General features: G+C 38.6%; 1 protein-coding gene across 3 annotated transcripts; it reads left to right on the top strand.

Annotated features, from left to right (window-relative positions):
- Positions 1-2,040: 2,040 nt before the first annotated feature.
- LOC121670213 (interleukin-1 receptor-like 2) lies at positions 2,041-17,757 on the top strand. 3 transcript variants are annotated; one of them, XM_042040118.1, is made up of 13 exons: positions 2,053-2,678; positions 3,079-3,330; positions 3,924-4,110; positions 6,550-6,619; positions 8,511-8,754; positions 9,058-9,244; positions 10,017-10,179; positions 11,544-11,609; positions 12,165-12,285; positions 14,373-14,521; positions 14,814-14,957; positions 16,357-16,518; positions 17,012-17,757. In XM_042040118.1, the coding sequence occupies exons 3-13, from the start codon at positions 4,063-4,065 to the stop codon at positions 17,401-17,403; spliced, it is 1,746 nt and encodes a 581-aa protein (XP_041896052.1). In that variant the 5' UTR covers positions 2,053-2,678; positions 3,079-3,330; positions 3,924-4,062; the 3' UTR covers positions 17,404-17,757. The 3 variants fall into 3 exon arrangements, with proteins under 3 accessions (XP_041896067.1, XP_041896052.1, XP_041896059.1); XM_042040133.1 differs by lacking the exon at positions 16,357-16,518 and having other exon boundaries at positions 2,041-2,678; XM_042040125.1 differs by lacking the exon at positions 3,079-3,330.
- The last annotated feature ends 2,714 nt before the right edge of the window (positions 17,758-20,471 follow it).

The raw sequence follows: 20,471 nt of genomic DNA, 5'->3' as shown, positions 1-20,471 counted from the left end.
ACAAGTGATCTTGAAAGCTGGTTCAAAACTACTGGATGATGTAGGAAAATAAGAGGTTTGTGGTAATGAAAGACAATGTTCTAAATTCATCCCAGGCAACTTCCATCCCATCCCTCCCTAAGAGAAGGCTCTCTGATTTTCTTCTAAGCATAACTCAAAAGGATTGAATTATTTATTGCAGACACTGTGCTCCCTTCATTGGCTATATAACGTTTATCAAATAAAGAAGGCAGGTGCCACCACCTGATGGAAAAACGACTTCTCAGTGATACCTTATTTAGCGTACACACTTTGTAGAAATGCTATACACCAAATGCTATCCTCAAGTCCAGTCTCTTAATTTGCACAGAAATCGCCTTATCTGAACTTTTCCTCAGCTGCAGAAAGATAAGGTACACCATGATCATCGCTCTGCTGCAATCAATTTTAAAAGATGGCACTGATGAACTTTATTAGAGCCCTCCTTGCATGAATTATGACTGCTTATTGTGTTTTAGAGATTTATGAGGCAAAATACTGCTGAATGTTCTCATAGATTAAAAAAAAAGTAAATTTCACTGCATAGATGCATAGATCTGATAAGGAGGATGTTTGGATAATGTTTTGCTTAGCATCATCTTCGGTGAATTTGCTAATTCTTGGTCTGCTTTGAACTGTCCCTGGTGACCATACCAAATGTTCATGCAGACTAGTATTAATGTCCACTTTCCTCAGACAACCCACTTCTTTGTTTTCTTCTGCAATTTTTGTCTTGTGGGTTCCATGGTCTATGAATTTTTGCTGTTTCATGAAATGCAGCCGTTTCATTTCAGCTTTACTACACTTTTTTTTTTTTTTTCTGAATTCTGGTTCACATTCAATGAATAGTTGAATGATTGAATAGCTCTAATTTTACCTGCTTATTTTTATAATATTTTAACAAAGTGTTTTATACCAGAAACATTTTTACTAGAGATATTTTTCCCTATTAGTAGTATTACAATGAATACAGGAGAAAAACCCATCACAACTGCATACAGCAGAACCTCTACCACGTGTAACTCAAAAAGAATTCTTAAAAAATCTTTATTTTTTAAAAATCAGTGCTTCTAGAGCAATGAAGTAGACACCTCTCTTGCCTTTATGATAATCAGATTCAGCTCACAGATTTTTTTGGCGATGCAAAATACAGAAACTAAAAATCTTGTAAAATCTTGCATAATCTTGCATTGTTTGACCTAATACTAGGAGTTAATGAGAAACATTTCCAAAATTAAATACGGATATAAGTGGTGACCAAAGAGAGACAAGCTGACTACATAAATCCTGCTGTGTTTGCCAAATCAGGAATGAATTAATTTTCTGTGTACCTCCCAACAGTTTCGTGCCTGGAAGTGTTGCAATGTGCCTCCAGATAGCACTACATACCTTGTTTTGATGGAAGACAGTATATGCAGGCATAGCAGGGCGTAATCTTTCATCTTTACTTATCTGCAGCTACCAAGCAGTGGGCAGCATGTTTGAACGTGTTTCCATTTGGTAAATATAATAGTACCAGAACATGCAATGAAAGAAGTACCAGAAGCAGAATGAAAAAACAGACAGGGACAGGACATGCCTGGATTATTCTCCACAGTTTTTGCAGAATACTTGCAATTTGCTTAGCAAATGTTATGATTTTTTATTTTATATTTTATATTTTTATATTTATATTTTGTATTTTTAACCATAATGAGAACATCTACCTTGATAGTTCTAAAGGGCATGATTGCTACCTGCTTTGTGAGGAACGTTAGAAAGAGCTTTCCTCTGCCTTAATATCTAGTTCAGTAGTTAGTCAACAAGTAAGTGGCAGTACAGCATTAAAATTGCCCATATTTGATTATGTGTTTAACAAAATAGTTTGAGGAACTTCTGCTTTGAGAAACTCTGGCTCCAGCTGTGGTGTGAGAGTGAAGCAGAGAACTAAGAATCACTAGAATCTAGAGAACATACTGTTCCCAGAACAGCCACGAATTAAGTAATCTCCATAAAATGTCAGGACTGCTTAGCAAGATTTGTAGATAAAAGCTTAGTGACTAAATGAGACTAAACCTGTACGTTCAAGCTTCCAAATATCTCAGTGACAGTCTGGTTAACTCAAACCAAGCAGACAAAGCAGCCTACTGAAGAAGCAAATAAATCGGCTGATGTCCCCGAGATGGTGCTGCCAACAGCGTCCGCAGAGTCTTGAAGGGCTCCTTCTCTTCCAGTGGCACAGTCTCTTCAACTAGGGTGGTTTGCAGCTGTTCGTACTTAAAAACAAGCAAGCAAGCAAACAAACAAACCTCAGTCACCTCCGATCTCGCAGTCTTTATTTGGAGGGTGAGTCCAGCCCGCAGCAGCGAGGGGCTGGGATGGCTGGCTGAGCTCAGTCTTTTTTCGACAGTGACTTTTGCTCAAACGCTTTGTTTTTCGGAACCTGCGTTTAATCAGCACCTCTTACCTGCGCCGGGGCGGGGCGGGGACGGGGGATGGCCCTGCCCTGCCCCGGGGCCACCTCACCGTCCTGGGGACACCCAGGTTTGCAGGCGGCAGGCGAGGGAAGGAGAGGCGTCGCTGGGAGGAGCCGTCCGTGCCGGGGCAGCGGCGCCGCCGTCCCGCGGCTGCCGGGGCTGTCGGGGAGGCGGCAGCGGGGCTCCCCCGCCCCCGCGGAGCAGGTAGGCAGCACCGGGCATTCCCCGGGCCCTGGCCCGGCCCCGGCACTCGGCGTGCAGCGGCGGGGGCAGCCGAGAGCCGGGGTGTCCGGGGCGGCAGCGGGTACGGGCGGCGGGGGCCGGGCAGGTGCGGAGCGCTGCTCTCCGTGGGCCCGGTGACAGGCGGACGGCGTCAGCCAGGCGGCACAATCCGGGAGGAGATCCGTAGGGCTGCGCCGATGGTCGCGCTTGCTCCGACGCCCCTCTTCTGGGGCTGGGAAGTGGCTCGGACCGAGGTAGTGTCTGCTGGGGAAACTCGGGCCTGGAGACAGTTTAGGAGTAGGAGTGAAACCTCTTATTAAAGGTCAGCCCTGTCCGTAGCTCGGTTCCTGACAGAAAGCCAGCGAGCCCCTGTTCTTCGCAGCTGCCCCTCGGCACTGAGCCTGGCGGGTCACCCTGCCCGGGCCGGCGGTCCCTGCACCGCCCAGGAGCCACAGCCCCTTCCAAGGGAATCATTCCAGGAATACGTCGCAATTTAAATGAAGAGTGTTGGAAAATGATTTCTGCCGTGCCCGCTGAGGGATGCCAGCGTTTCACAGAAACACGGCTATCGTGAGAGTCGCAGTACTGTCGCTACAACCCGACGGGGCTAACCCAGCTCTTCCACACTGACTAGGTATGTCCAGCGAAGGAATATATGTATTTGTTGTCATCATTTTTTTCTAGATCAAAAGTGAGACACTTGATTAATCTCTCTAGAAGAGGCATGGCATACCTTGCAGTTAATAGAAGCATTTATGGGAATATGAATATATGTATATATTTATGCATTTTTTATGATTTGAAATGTTCCTAGGCTTATGTACCAGAAATAGTGTGATCCTCTGATTTCCTGTTGGTTCTCCCAGTTCTCAGGACTGTTGCATGTTTGAATAAGTTTGTGCTTTTGAATAAGAGATTCAAAGAAACCTGCCACAAGTTTGCCAAAATCAGTGAAACCTGTGATCCTTTGAAGTGCCGAGGAGGTTTTTTTTTTTTGTTGAGTAGATCAGCTTTGAAAGGACTAAAAAGCAGATGAAAAGGTGTTTATGCCGATTTAATGAGAAATTTTCATGAAAATTATGCCTACATGCCATCACGGATGCTGTAATTGTAATTTAGATGTGTGTATCATTGAAGACCTCTTTCAGACAGTTGATGGGTTTTTTTAGGGGAGTTGGTTGTAATAATTTTTTTTTAACTGCAATTGATAAAAATATTTCCTTTCAGGGTGAAACTTTATGGACATGGCTTCGCATACCTGGAATTTTTTTTCCCCTCTGGAAAATCTGGGCAAAGATCACTAGAGCTGGTCTGTCCTGAATGATAAAGCTCCACAGGTCGATTGAGTGCTCAAGATGTGGACAGAATGGCTGGGAAAAGGGAGAAATTTAGCTGTTTATCATGGCAGAATGTGGTAGGAAAAACATTTGCAATTGATTCTGCAGTCATATGTATGTTATGTTAATCATTATTTATGTGAATGCATGCACAGAGAAGAGCCTAATTTTGCTATCGTGTCTACCTTCCATAGAAATGTAAATTTTTCATTGTGAGAAGTGAGAGACGAGGAAGTGTCCTCAAAGTAGTCTGTGTGTATGGTTTTACACAAGGCTGTATATATGTTTGCAAGTCTTCTATGTTGACAAAAGAGCAAATTATAAATTTAAATAGAAAGCAAAAACATTGAAATTCTAGCAGGATCCTGGAAGACTTTCTTTTAGGATGTGTTAAAATACTACTTCTGCATCTGCTGAATCTATTGGTGGGACAAAAAACTTCTTGAGAGAGCTTGTGTGAGACAGAACACTAGAGCAAGGTAGTGTTTTAATAGAACAAAGTTTGTGAAAAAACAGTGATTCAGAGAAGTCATAAAGAAAATACCTGCTCATAAGTGGAGTCTATTCAATCCTGTTGTATCTTTAAATTATTTCCATTACAATATTTCCATCGTTTTTAAAATTAAAAATGATAGATTTTTAGGATTTACCATGCATCACAACTAACGGAAAAATATTACTGTATCCCACAGCCGTAGGGAGGAGGAGAGAGATCCAACAGGCAGGAATTGTGCAGCAAGATTGATTTATTTAATTATTTTACAAACTCTTTTATAGACTTTTTTCTTCATAGTCTAATTGGACAAAGGATCAGCCACCCCCTGGGTGGATTGGCTAAAAATCCTAAACATCCATTGTCAAAACATTTTTCTACTGTACCATAAACATAGTTCTACAAGGTCGCAGGTGTTCATAGTTTATAGAACTTCTGCTAATCTCCTCGTGAGAGAGAAAAGTATCCCACGGGCTTAGAAAGAAGCAAGAAAATTCTTGCTAGCAGCAATATTGTATCCACAGAAAAAGTTGTAGCTTTTGTACAAACACGCATAACCTACCTCCAGAGATTTTAATGTTTTGCGTATTTCTATGCTCAAGATTCTTTCATGGACTCATCCCATCTTAGGCAAGAAAATACCTGCCTGGTAATTTAAATAGAAATTTGCAAGGAGGAAAGAGAAAGGGAAGAAGGGAAGCAGGCTGTGCAAGAAGCAGTGTGGATGACTCAATGCATGGCACGCTTCTGAGTCAGTCTGGTGGAGCAAGACATGACAGCCGGAAGTGTCATCTTTGACTCTAGTAGAAAATGGTGATCAGCTAAATGTATGTCACAACAGGGTGGGAGTTCTCCTGCTCATCCTTCAGCTGGAATGGTTGCACTTGTCCTCTCACTGTGCTGTAAAACACTGTGGTAGGCTGAATAGAAAAGAAAAACCAGTAAGGCAGGTCAGATTAAGGATCAACTTGTCCGAGACATGCCACTAATAGATCCTTCTCCAAACACATTAGGGATCAGAGGACTACTAAAGAGTCCTGACAGTCATTCTCAAGTATATAAGTAAGCATGTAAAGGATAAATGCCTAGATTTTAGGTGAAGAAACATCACTGCTAGAGTCCCAAACAACTCTTCTGCTCAGCGTGTATTTTGATGATAGAGACAGAGGGAATCTGTTTCAGTGGCAGAATTTGCCAATGATACAAAGCTATTCAGGCTAGAATATGGAGGTGTAAATTGCAAAGAATGGCAGAAAGATGTTATGATAGTAAATGACTGGGTAATAATGGCAGAAGAAGTTTGTTGTGGAGAAATGTAAAGAAAATTTAAAATGAAAACATATGGCCAAAATCTTAACAACATGTGCTCAACAGCTGACTGAGTTTGCCTCATTCTTGGCACTCAATGATGAGATCTTGAAACTTTACTACGTAGGCTCATGGGAATATCAGGTCAATACTCAGTAGTACTCAAAGAACAAAGATATGGTTAGAAATCACTAGGGGAAAATTCCATAAAAAACCAGTAACTGTCTTAGTTTATAAATCCATAGTGCCTTATGTTTTTAAGACTGTATGCTACAGCCTGTCCTCCCCATCTCAGACAGGCTGTAGCATAACTGGATGCAGTACAGAAGTGGGTAGCAAAAAATGTCACAATTATGAAATCAGATTCCATCCAAGGGAGGGTTAGACAATCTAAGACTGTAGCTTGGGAAAGGAAGGGGCAGGAAGGAGTGTGCTAGAGATGTAAAAAAATCAAGTGCTTGACAAGCTGAAGTAGGAAATGTTCACTCATTTTTTTTCTTCTGGTGTAATAATTAGGAGCTGTCAGGTAAAACAAGCAGGTAACAGGCTCAAAACAAGTCAAAGGCAATTCCTATATTTCATGGGTCCTCTATTAACTATGTAATTCCTGTATTAATTGTGTAATATGTTAATTGTGTAATGCAAATGTTTACTTTAAATTGTGGAAATTCATATTGGGAATCACTATTTGAAAGTTCTCTTTCCATTTCTGCAGGGAAACACGACAGCAAAAACACTGTTTTCATGTAACATTGCAACAGCATTTCTGTCTTTAATTATTGCAAGTAAGTTTATTGGTGGCTATGGAAAATTTTGTTCTGGAACTGTTTTTTTTTTTCCACACAAGTAGTACTAACTTTCTGTGAATATGGCAGTAATAGTAAAATGTACATGCATGCCAATGAGTTTTTTTACATAGTCCCAAGAGCAGGAACCTCTCTTATAAAACATGATACGTGGTATTTTATGTACTAATGTATCACAGAATCACTTAGGTTGGAAAGGAACTCTTGGCATTATCTAGTCTAAGCTCATAGGGTGAGGCTTTTGAATATCTCTGCAGATGGAGACTGCACAACTTCTTTGGGCATCTTGTTCCAGTGTTTGATCGTCCTTACAGTAAAAAATAGTCTTTTCTTGTGTTCAGATAGAATGTTTTATGCTTTGGTTTGTGCTCATTGCCTCTTGTCCTGTCAGTGGGTAAAGCTGGCAAAGTCTGTCTATTTGTTCTTCGTTCCCTCCCATCAGGTATTTACACACATTGATAAGATCCACCCACACACTCCTCAGACTTTCTCTTTTCTAGGCTGAGCAGTTCCTGCTCTTTCATCCTCTAATGAAGTGAGAGGTGCTTTACTCCTTTAATCATTTTTGTGGCCATGTGCTGGACTCTCTCCAGTAAATTCAAATCTGGCAGGTCCTAATGCATCCCAGGACCCTGTTAGCCTTTTTTTGCCATGAGGGAGCATTGGTGGCTCATTATGCTACCCTTTAACCCCATAGTGAATATGTGCCAGTTGAACTCTGCAGTTCTGGTGTCTCCATCTCAGAAATATGGTATCAGAAGAGGTGGAGTGACAGTGTTGTCTGATATAGGATGGCTTCCATATGGGAAGTCTCTAAATGAAGGAGGACTCTGAGTTAGAGACAGAAGCAAGATGGGATGACAGTCTATAAAAATGTAAATACTGCAGAAGAGGCAGATGAGAGGAATTTTACCATTCCTTAAAACAAGAAATGCATGATAGAGAATTTATAAAATCCAGCGAATGTTTTTTCATGCAGAAGGTAAGAGGAAAGAAAGGGGCCGAAATCAAAGTAGTATAGTATTTGTTGTGACCTCTCTTCTGCACATTTGGCACTGGTTGCTATCAGAGACAGGATATTGGGCTAAACAGACACTTGCATGACTGCCTGTGGCAGTCCTTATATAATAACAAAGCAAGGAAGTTTAGATAAATATATTACTGACTTGGGAATGTGACCATGGTATCCAGAGTTGGTGCCTTTTTAGTCATACTACAGGGAAAAAAAAAAAAAGCCCAAACAGAACTCTTGGTGTTGCTCTTTCCTGCATGAGTCTGTGTCAGGAGTAAAGAAAATGAGCTCATTGGTGATTGTAATGATTCCTCTCTAAATGTTCATAAAATAAAGGGTGAGTTGAAATTCCCACAGCAAACTTAATATTTGTACAACACAATCTTTAACTTCAGTGTTCTCTTAGGAAGTTTAGGTATCAAAAGCATAGTGTGTCTTAAAGGATTACTCTGACCACAGTTAAGTGAAGTTAAAAAATAAAGACATTAAATGTGAAATTTGTGTGCATGTGTGTGTTTGTGTACATGCCCATGAAACAGAAACACAAGTACTTTAGTAGTTTGCATCTGAAAAAAAACATGCAAGTGACAAGTCTGCTGCAAACAAAGACAATCTACTGAGTGTAAAGATTGCATTCAAAAAACAGCATTTCATTTTAGTGGCATAACTATATCTGTGTGCCACTGAGTAGTACTCTCTCAGCTGTCAAGATAAGGGATTAAAATTGTATTTTTAGTAGCTGACTTGAGAATGGAGGTGAAAACTCCAATGAATTTTATAAATATAATCAGGAAATGAGTTTAGTATATTTGTGTGGGGTGTTTGAGTTTTTCTTTAATGTTTATCTCTTTCCTTTAGAGAAATGTGAAGCCTATGATGTGATGTTGAGGCAAAGTCTTGTGCTTGATGGGCAGCCTCTTGCTATTAAATGTTCACTGGAAAAGAGCTTGAAAAGTGGAGACTACAACTTAACATGGTATAAAGTTGGAAACCAGACAGCTGTGCCTAGAGACAAACTGTCTAGAATTCATCAGGAGAAGAATTTAATTTGGTTTCTTCCTGCAATGTTAGAAGATTCTGGAGATTATGAATGTGTCATAAGGTGAAAATTAAAAAAAAAATTATTTTTACAGAAATGAGTTGCAAAGTGAGTAACTTTTAGAAAGCAAGTAAAATTTTGAGGGTAAGAGAAATACTAATGAAGAAGAGGGAGTGCATCTACAAAAACTAACTTAGTTTGGGGAAATTAAGACTAGTTTTGGGGTTTTTTTCCTTGTAGGCAAAAGTAAATCTGTTAAAGAAACTGTAAACCCTTTTTCTTCTCTTCTCCAAAAAGAATGCCATACATTTTTGACCTGCAAAATATGCGAAATAGGTTAATTTAATTATGTTCTATTAATCGCAGAAATTTGACAAGCTGCAAGAAAATGTGTACAAAAGTAACAGTTTTCAAGAGGATTGATGGTTTATGCTTAAATGAAAAATTTGCTGTAGAGGAGGTGATATTCACATCATCATCTGCAAAGGTTGTGTGTCCGCACTTGGATTATTTCAGGAATGAGAAGATTATTCAGCCTGTTCGTTGGTATAAGGTGAGAACATGGTGTTTTGTACTGTCTTATAGCTGGCCATTATTTAAAATAAAAATCACTGATCTTTGAGAAGTGGACCAGAAGAACTAAAGGTTTTCTGTAAATTGGAGAAAAATGCTTTTAAAACAAATTAGAAGAGGATTAGGACTTTCTATCTTTTAAAGGTTTTTTTGATTATCAGGGCAGAAATTCAGCTGAGATGTAGGAGTGATGATGAACCACGTACCTCCCAGGTGACATCTGTTTACCTGCCAGGGAAAACCTGCCTTGTGTGGAAACAGATTTACTATGGCACATCTATTAGGTGCTCAATACCGTTCTACTAAATTATTCTATTTAGTGTTCACTCTCTCTTAAAGGCTCTTTCTGTCACAAGAATGTAGTGCCTTCTGCCAAATTCCTGCCTCAGGCCCATGCAGGCTGTATCGTACCAGTAGTACTGAGGTTCCTTAAAAAATGAAGTCTAATTATTGGGTGATTCTTCATTGATGAATACTTTTGCAAATACTGACAACCCACATTTTACTTTCTTTTTTCTCTAATATTGAAAGTTGTTTTCCAAAGGGAATGAAGCTGGATATCTTTAAATTAAAATCTCAGCTGAAGTGAAGAGTGCATTTCTTTATATTCCACTGCCCTCACTCTTCGTCAGCCTCTGCAGGCTATCCATCCTTATGCTGTGGTCCATTGAAACTTCAGATTGTATTAAAGAGAGAAAAACCATGGAAATATACAGTGATATGAATTAACATAGTTCTCTACATGCTTTTAGGACTGCCAGCTGCTGGAAGGAAAAAGGTTTGCCCTCTCAAACCGTGACCTTATAATTTTTAATGTGACTGTACATGATCGAGGAAACTATACGTGTGAAACAGCATATACCTACAATGGGAAACAATATAACATTTCACGAGACATCAGTCTGATTGTAGAAGGTGAGTAAATAATTTCACTCTGTGCTCTTAACAACTCCAAACTTTTGTCGCTAATTTCTAAAGACTAAAGTGGAAAGACCTAATCTGTGGATTGGAATGCCTAGGGCTACTGTTTTTCACCTAAATGTAAAGGAAATAAATGCTGACTGAGGGTATTTATATTCTGTCTGTTGTTGAAGATCTGTTCCCTTTTTCAAAGTTGCAGTATTGTCAAAGATCTGCTATCCAGACCAGTTGCCTAAGTCCCTGAACAGATGCCCTGTAAGGCTTGGTGGCACAATACTTTCTACTGTGCCCTCTATCCTGCCCATCTTATTTTCTCTTTCACATCATCCTCCTAATGCAAGAGCCTTGCCTGTTTTTTCTGTGTGCATATATATGCATACATATGTATGTATATAGGTGTGTGTGTATGAATATATATGAGCATGTATCATTCATGTATATAATGTCATATGTATATGATATGGATAAACAAAATTGAGGAACATAAGGTTGGATCAAATGAAATTATCATTCTGGTCTCAAAATTTGTCCCTAGAACTTCTCTGTTAATGAAATTTCAGCTTCTACCTCTCAGTAGAGACAAAATCATATCACTCCTTTGCTGCAAGTGACTGGAGGTAGCTCAGTGGTTTTTGAAGACTCCAGCTGAACAAGTTTATACTAATTCGAGGTCCAAATAATAATGTGGACCCATTTTTCAGAAGGAAAAGGGAAGAATACATTCAGGATAATCCTGTATACTTTGCTAGGGGGCTCAAATGAGATGCTTTATGATTGATATGTTTGCTTGGAGGGTGTCGTATATGTACTCTTAATTGTAAACATCTAAAAGTAGTCACTGGTGTTATAGTTCCTTATAGATAGCACTGTGGGAAGAACTTTAAGGTACTTAACTAGAGTATAGAAATGAAATTTCCCCTTATGAATAGCAGAAGTCTAAAACAGATGAACTGTACTCTAAAAGTACTTGGCTGCAGTTTGTATCTGTGGGACGCTTGGTGACAGGCTATCCAGACTGTAGACAGTTAATACTCTAGATACTCATACCCTTCTCAGCAGCTGTGTATGCAATATTACAGAGTTTTTATGCCATGGAACAGCCAGACCACCACAAGTGTGTGGAGATTTGTGGCATTACATTTTGGAAGAGATGGAGTGAAGGATAGTTTAGCTTCAAGTCAGAAATAATAACTACCTGAGATGTGATACTTTCAGTATTGAGTGATATTTTGTTATAAAATGGCTGACAACCTTGTCTTTAGTAAGGGGGTGTTTTTAGGTTGTACTTGGGTTATAGAACATAGAACAGACTTAACTGCCCCTGGTTTTCTGAAAAGCACTTTCTTTCTTTTGCTTAGTGACCCCACCAAAAAAGCCTCCAGAAATATTTTACCCAAGAAACAACTCCATTGAAGTGGAACTCGGTAAGTAGTTTTATCTGTCAGAAAATATGAATTTGTATCCTAGTGAAAATGTATTCTCAAGGAGTGTCCTATTCTGTGCTTTCTTGGCTTTATTTTCAGAAAAAACTAGTTCAGTGACCAGCTCAGTTTCCCTATGTTGTTCTCCCAAAGGAGGAATGAGGGGTGAGAGGGAAAGAAATGATGCATGTTGCTTACAAAGGCCTAAAGAAATTTCTCGGATGCAAGGAAAGCTGTAGGGAACCCAAGTGATTATGTGTCACATCTGTTGCTTTTCATCACTGTGAAAGAGATTCTAAGAACAGGTCCATCTCAAATCTGCAGGCAAAGTGATGCCCCAGGGGAAGCATCTTCTTCCTGGATTCAGCTTCTTCCATCCTACCATTCTCTTTCTGGAGCTGCAGATCACTGAGAATATAGACCCTGTGTTAGAGTAACTTTTCTGAAGGGGTTTAGTACCATCCTTAGCTGGTGTGTGTGTGAATCTGTGGACAGAACTGTATAGACTTTAACTAGGTTATGGAAATTAACTCTTTACTTTGTAACACAATTTTATAGGCTCACAGGTTACTGTGGATTGCAATACAACAGGTGCTGATGGGTATGAGGTGTACTGGACAGGCAACGGTGTGTATATTGATGTATTTTATATGAGCAGAATTTTTGCAAGTCCCTATGAGTAAGTATATTTTCAGATAAGAAAATACTGTGTTGGCAACCAAAGTCGAACTTCCTCCCTCTGACATTAAGACATTTAGCAGCATTCCTCCCTTGATTTAAATAGCATTCTTCTTAAAAACTCCTAATGATTGCCTTCTCCGACTTGCTTCCTGCTTTGAAATAGAAACTTGAAGCATAGTAGGCACATGGGCTTCACATGGGATTGTGCTTTTCTTGCTCATTGTAAAAAATCTGTCTTAATTTCCAGTGTTGGGAAAAGGTGTTTTGTTACAGTCCCATAATTGTAATACAGTCTCTTTTGAGCAGGCTCTGACCTGGCAGAGACCTCTTTTGGTCGGATCAGGCGTGTTCAGGTGCATGATCTTCAGACTGTCTCTTTCTTCTGTGTTCCACATCCGCCTCTCTGAAAGGTTGCAAGAGGACAAATCTGTGCTATACAGGAAAAATTGAGATTTCTAGGTTTAAGAGCGTTAATTTAGAGAAATTTAACTGAGATCAGCTGAAGAGCTAATGGAAGACTTAATTGAGGGCATTTGTACTGAAGCTTAGGGGTCAGAAGAGAAAAGGGAGACAGATTTCTGGTGACGAGCTGGGTTTTGTGGGACTTGGACTGAGTAAAGTATATGAAGGGCAAGTGAGAAACAAGGCCATGGTGAAAAGCAGGTTAAATGGAATTAGAAGAAGAGAAATTATACCTGACTGGAAAAACAAACCCAAATTGGAGCAAGAGGGAATCTGAAATTTTCTTAGACATTACAGGCTTCGATCTAAAAATTTCAGGTTTTATTGCCAGCCCTTATGGTGGCGCTGTGAATAAAAAAATGTGATAATTCTTGTAAATTCTGGAGCACTATCTGTTACCAAAAAATCAATTAAGGAAAGAGAATAATGTCCTCCAAGTAAGAATACAGTTGCAAGAAATAAGTTTTCATCATAAAAAAAGGGAGAAATAAAATGTTGAATTATTTGGGTGCTCACCAAGAGAAAACACTATACGAAAGTATTATATTATACATCATAAAGAATTGTAATGCCATAAACTATTGGGCCGTAATGCAGAGATACATGGTCACTGAATTGATATTGTAAAAGCAATGTTACTTTTTGTACTTCCTAGCACTTACAGGGTCATCTTTGCAACCATTAGTCATTTGCACTGGTGATGTTGGTTCATTCATTCCCTGTTACAGTGTTCAAATTACTGCAACTCTTTGCTTAGAAAGTGATTCATGTGGGCCTATGTATGCCCTTTGTGATATGTTTCAAGCTTTTATTTTGTGTTTTAAGTGGTAACTAGACTATGCTTTCAGGAAAGAATAGTGCTTGACAAAGTAGACTAGTTAGTTATTTTTGCATTTGAGGTCTGCTGTTAACAAGGTAATGGTGTCCCTTATTTTGCTGGTGGTTAAAAAGTTTAGTTCTCACACTAGTCACATGTCATGGTACACAGCTAACTGAATGTGCTGTATGAGCTTTTTTTCATCCTTGAACAATGCGTGGGGGATAATCTGTGTCTCTTAATGGTGCAGCCTGAGACAACCAGCTGTTATGAGTCTGTTCTGACCCATGGGGGTGAAGCACGCTCTAAACTCCACTCCCTGTGGCTGGAATCACGTTGTGAATTGGTGTTGTCTGCCACATGTCACCAGTTTTGATGTCCTCCCTGTCCCAGAGCTGCTGAACACAAGATGATGCCTTGTCCAGGGCCTCTTTCAGTGTTGTATTCTGTTGTGAAGTATCTCTTTCCATCTACTCTCACAGAGATTGGGAAGTCCATAACAAGAGTTTATTTAGGTTTGTAAGGCATATTTTTGAACTTCAAAATATAGAAACACAGGGGAAACATAGCTGCAGATAAGATAACATCTTGATATCTTGATGCTTTCTAAAGCATATGCTAAATGTCAGTACGAGGAGAGGTCTGACTGTTTGTGTTTCTTTCATATTATGTAATTTTTCATCTGTTGTGAAGTGCTGTTGACATTTGCAGAAGGAAATAACCATTGTTGTGCTGCAGATGTCAGAGATGAAGCCATTCCAGAAAGGGCTGTGGTTTTATGGTTTTATTTGTCACCTTTTGGACAGGGGAGAAACTTCTTACGATGGGCGCCCCATGCATTCTGTGAAGCTAATAATTTCAGAAGTGAGCAGTGAAGATTATGAGCAGCCATTTGTCTGTCAAGCTTCAAATGCCTTTGGGCAAGTTGCATCCTATATTATAATAAAACACAAAGGTAAGAAATACTGTTATTTTTGAGGCCTGTGACTATCTTTACTTCCCCAGAAGGTGTTTTGATACCAAATTGTGGTGTATCAAGTTAAAAGAGAACAGAGGTGTTACAGTTTGCAGTATGCGTGTACCTGTGCGTAGGGAAGGAATCACTATAATATTGTATTTATCACTATTTTAAAAAAAGGTAAATAGAATGAAAAGTGTAATATTCAAATTTGTATTGAATTTATGTGAAAGATCAGATTTGGACAAATTCAACATTTAAAAAAAAAATTTCTTCTATTTTTGTGCAGTTCCCGATATACAAAGATGGCTGACTGGAGGGCTTGTGTTTTTGTTAATTTTAACATTTATTACTTTAATAATCTACAAGATGTTCAAGATTGATTTGATGCTTTGGTACAGTAATTCTGTCTGTGCCCTTACAAGTAAGGAAGGTATGTGAGTGTGACCAGGTAAGTAAGTGTAATTATCTTATTGATTTTTTTCACCTGCTATTACTTCTGAGAAATAATTATTTAGTACAATGTACATGGAACTTCCATAAGGAATTTTCAGATATGCACAAAGAAATTTTGTGCAGGATTTTTTTTCAGTCATATAGGTAAAATAGATAATTATGCTTGAGGTAATAAAAACTGTGTAATATTGAAGACAATCATAGTGAGATAGGTGAAAAACAACTATAGGTTATTCCAAAATAAGCATGTTGCTTTTTGCGTTTCTGTAGTTTCTTTACATGCAGATTTATGGTCACTCTGATGATGAACAATAGGTGTCAGCAGAGCTACATCCTGTAAACTGGATGTTTAAAGATGTGTATTAAGTATTTATTTTGAAAATCAGACTCATTTGTCAGAGATTAATTTTGTTGGTTTTTTTTCATTTTGCAGTTTCTCTCTGTTACCTTCACTTTCCTTCTAAATCCTGTCAGTTATGATGTTGACATATCAAAGAGAAAATATACTGCTAATTCCATGTTCTGGGATTCTTCTAATGTGTTGTAGTTCAATGTACTGTAGACAAATATATTGGACAGGTGTGAAAAATTTGAAATAAGTGCAACATCATAGATATATTTCATACCAGTTCTCAGAACTAGACAGTCTGAAGTTCCCCATGTCTTGAAAGTGAATGGATTACATACATTAAGATAGTTAATGTTTACTCATGGCTGTCCTAAAAGTTTTCATGGAAAAGTAGTTTCAACTCCTGGTCAAAAGTTCAGTTGTACTATATTACCGCATTAGAGTTCTAATTAGAAGGAAAAAAAAAAAAATCAAAGTTTTTAACTTGTTGAGTTAAATCTGACTTTGGCTTGGTTCTTTCAGTCCTGCTTGCTATGCAGCCTTAACTCTCAAAACCTCAGAAGCCGTCTGGCCTTTTCCTCCACCCGAGAAAAGCCCCTACAGGACTATTACAAGAAAGAATTGCCTTTTTTCCACCTTCTCTTGTGGTTAGTCAGAAGTGGAGATAACTACTGTTGAGTTTCTTTCAGGAGAACTGGTGAAGACAGTCCTGTAAGAGGGTATTTCTTAAATGTCCTGGCACCTCTGGGGTTGGGAGCTCCTTCCTGCAGGTCCCAGGTCCTGCATCCAGTTCACATGGGGACTCCTCCATCCCCATGATGGGACCTTTCCCATCAGATTCTGTCAGATTCTGTGGCTGATCATCTTTATTTTGATTCGTAGAGCATTTTACTTCTGTGAAGTTATTCTGTCAGATGGGTGAAATCAGCCCACATTGCTATTTCTAAACAGTCCAAAATGAAACTTTGCAATGAAGGCATTTTTCTGAGTTTTAGTTTTTTAATAGAAATGTTTATGTTTGTTTTAGATGGTAAAATCTATGATGCATATGTCCTGTACACAAAAAGCAGCGAAGGCAGAAGTGTCTGTTGTCTGGAAACCTTTGTTCGTAGAATACTCCCAGATGTTTTAGAAAAACAGTGTGGATATAACCTTTTCATATTAGGAAGGGATGATTTACCAGGAGAAGGTATGCTTTAATTTGCAGAGTAAACAGGTTGCCTTTTGACACATTGTTCTCAGGTTATAAGTTTATCTATGCAATTTAAAACCACATTTTTGGAAAAGAAAGCTGTATTTGTTTAGTTTTAATGGATAATTTACTCAATGCAAATTTTTTTCTTTTTCTTTTTTTTTCTTACTGAAAATTCTGTTCTGGTGTTGTGAGGGTCTGTGCTTTCTTCTTAGTGATGAATGAATGAAGACTTAATAGCATTAATAATGTTGTTGAGTTTTTTTGAATGATATCTTCTGCTGAGGGCAGGAGGAACCAATTTTTTAGTAAGTTTTATGTCATGTAATCGATCACGAATCATGTATCATGAATGGCAGTGTGAAGATCTTGAAGCAGCCACTGCTCTGATCTAGCCACAGCTTCACGTGTGCAATTTTAAAATTAAGAACTATTTTCCACAATTGTAAAGTTTCTTTGCAAACTTTGATTGTTCCTTCATCACTTACAGCTGTGGTCAGTGTTGCTGATGAAACCCTTAAGCAAAGCAGAAGACTGATGATTATTTTGGGATCAGAAACATCTAGCTGCTGCCTGTTAGAAGACACCTCTGAGCAACAACTAGCTATGTATAATGCTCTCATCCGTGATGGGATTCAAGTGATTCTTATAGAAATGGGTGAAATACAGGACTACACAATCATGCCAGAATCAATCAGATACATTAAGCAAAAGCATGGAGCTATCCAATGGAAAGGGGACTTCTCAGAGAAATCTTGTTCAGCAAATACAAGATTCTGGAAAAATGTGCGCTATCAAATGCCATCCAGGAAAAAGGTACCTTATTCTGAAGTGTATTTGTTGCCCCTAACTTCAAACAGTTCTGCAGCAAAAGGAAATTAAGAAGCACTTATTTAAATAATAATGAGAAAGTAGTTCTGAATTGGGATGTTTCTTTCACAGTCTTTATATTACAAAGTAAATGTTTTCTTTGAGGAGTAAAAACTTCTCATCCCTTCCATAAATTACACCCTAATAAAAACCTCTGTGCAACTTTATTTCTGTTATGGATTTTGGATAGTGACACAATTTGTTGTGTTAGTCTCCATCAGATATTAGAAGTAAACATGGTGATGTTTTAGGCTATTAACTAGTTGTGGTCCACATAAATGTTGTATGAAGAAACAGCTATGAAGTCCCTTCTTTAAAAATTAAAAATGCAGTTGATAAATTAAAAGTCTATTTCTGTCATCAGCATTTTCCTAGTCATTCTGTTCCATTTCTTGTTGCCTTTCCATAATTGTCTGACTTCCTTATTGCTGCAAGAATCTGCACTGTGCAAGTTTTTCTCCCAACCTTACCCTTGCTTCTTGAAGGGGTTGGGGAAAATACATGACATAGCAGGTGTATTTAAAACTCACAACACCGAATGTGTTTCTGCTGAACAGTTGGTACCAAATGTGTTCAGCAAATGGAAGGGAATGAAATCCGTGGATTTTTAGACATTTGTTGAACAATTCTGTGATATCTGGTATATGTTTTCTTTTTAAACTTAGTCTCTTGTAATGCTTAGGAAACGAAAATAGTTCAGATTTCTTGAGAATGGGAAGCTTTCTAGACTGTGCTGCTACTCTGGAAACCAGATGTTCTCATGCTGTGTCTCAACTTTGCTAACTGCATGCACAGAAACTCACTGAGAGTCTATCAAAGGACTGTGCTTGGGCTGGGTATACTGGAGAGTGGAAAGTGGCCAGTACTGAAACATGACCAGATGCTAATGGCAAGAAATTATATCATGTCTACATGTGAAAAAAGAAGTTAGAGGCATGTGGCTATATCAAACTGCTTGGGAGTATCTTGGTATTTCTGGACCCCAATCTACTTTCTGTGTGCATCACTGTGAGAAAATGACATGCTGCTTCCTTTTCAAGGTGGTCTGATGCAGCAGGAGTTTTCATGCTCCAGCTTTGAAGAACATTATCTGAATGCAGATAAGAATTTTGTTTGCTTTTTAAAAATTGTTTTCTGAAGTCAAGTAGGTTCTTACCTCATGTTTATTGCCAGGATAGCATCTGTCACTGAATTCCTTTCAGCTGAGTCTCAGAGGTATGTATATCTAGAATATTCTTCATTGGGCTGTATTGATGGGAGAGAAAGCAAAATCTAGGAGTGGGAATATATAATCAAAGGGAAAGATTTCCAATAGCATTTCATGGTACTTTTTTCTTTGTAAAGGGGTAGTAAATACTCCTTACTTCTCATTCTCCTGGCTGTGGGGTTCACAACTGTGTAGTTTTCCAGAGCCTTCACTGACTAGAGGCTTGTTCTGAGGTGTCACCAGGAAAACTGGGAACAGGATAGATCCATCAGATGAAACACTATTGTCCTAGTAAGGGTTGAATCAGTCTTCTTTGGAAATGTGTAATATTTAGGCTGGAACTTTTAAAAATAAATTTAGGGACTTAGAGAATTCAGATAATCATAATTTTCAAGTGTTTAGACTTAGCAGGCTCAAAAAAAGTATTTAAAATTAGTTTCCTTCTTTTTTTAGATTTGTGTTTAAAAACAGGACCCTCTTATTTTCAAGGTAGAAGGAGAAAAATAATAAGGAAAAGATGTTGAAACTGTGGTAGTTTTTTTCAGCTTACTTATTTCATATGCTTTGAAATAAAAAAACTAAACAAACTAATGACTAGGATTTCCAGTACTACATAAAAGTAAATTGATTTGCAATTTGTGCTGGTATTTTTCTTTTTTTCTTTCTGTGAATGTGCTGTTATGATTTCTGGCTGCTTTTTTTCATAGTTCTTTTCAGAGGTTGGCCACAGTATTTAAGATAAGAATTTTCCCATTTCTCCACTAAATGAGACTCCTAAAGACTCTTAAGAGAAGACAGATGATTGTGAGTCACCATTGATTTACCTGATACTTTCTTTCAAACAACCACATTTAGTATGGTTATGTAGACATTTGAGTCCTTGTGTGAAAGTGAGTGTGAGAGAAAGGTTTTGGTTATCATGGTTGATTGTTAGCTAGCTACTTCAATGTAGCACGACATGAGATGGCTTATCCTTTTATCAGGGGGCTTAATTTTGAAGCTGAATTTTGTCTCTATTTTCTCTCCTTGGAAACTGTTTTTTTTGCAAGTCACATAGGAAAACACACTATTTTTTTTTGGTGGTACAATAAAAGAAATCCCATAGAGACAGATGTGCTGGTTGCTCTTTATTAAAAAAACCCCAATAAATCCCAACAACTCCACAAATGATTAGTTGGCTAGAGGTTTGCTCCTGAAAACTTGGCAGCTTCAGAAGGAAAAGGCAAATGCAGTGTAATCAATGGAAGAGTATTTGTTCACCACTTTGTAGTAGATATATTTCAGTTTGTTTATGCCGACAGAGAGCAAAGTCTAAATGGTATGTGGCATAAGATACACTGAAAGCATTCTCTGCACCGTTTTTAGTTTTACAGCCATAACTACATATTCATTCTGTTGGCTTGCTCCTGTCAATTTATTTGGTACTCCAGATTGCACTGTCCTTTCTTTGCCTTGTGATTAACTTGTTTCATATTTGCTAATTCCACTGCATCTTTCCATCCATACTGTGAGGCTGGTGCTTTCTGGGATACTTTTCCTCTGTCATGATTTTTTCATGATCATGTCCTGCTTTCTTACCTCTGTGGTAACTCGTGCTGAGATGTGGCCTGTTTCACGTTCTAATGTACACATCTGTTGTGGTTTAACCCGAGCCAGCAGCCAAGCCCCACACAGCCACATGCTTACTCCCCCACCAGTGGGATCGGAGAGAGAATCAGAAGGGTAAAAGCTAAAAAACTTGTGGGTTGAAATAAAGACAGTTTAATAGGTAAAGAAAAAGCCACACACACAAGCAGAGAAAAACAAAGAATTAATTAATTAATTGTTTCCCATGGGCAGGCAGGTGTTCAGCCATCTCCCAGGAGAGCAGGGC

Source organism: Corvus kubaryi, unplaced genomic scaffold (assembly GCF_017639235.1).
Source record: "Corvus kubaryi isolate FWS band 111438036 unplaced genomic scaffold, C.kubaryi_AGA036_p1.0 133, whole genome shotgun sequence".
NCBI classification, from domain to species: domain Eukaryota; kingdom Metazoa; phylum Chordata; class Aves; order Passeriformes; family Corvidae; genus Corvus; species Corvus kubaryi.
The sequence above is the reverse complement of the archived record's forward strand: the minus strand, read 5'-3'. Positions and strand labels throughout refer to the sequence as shown.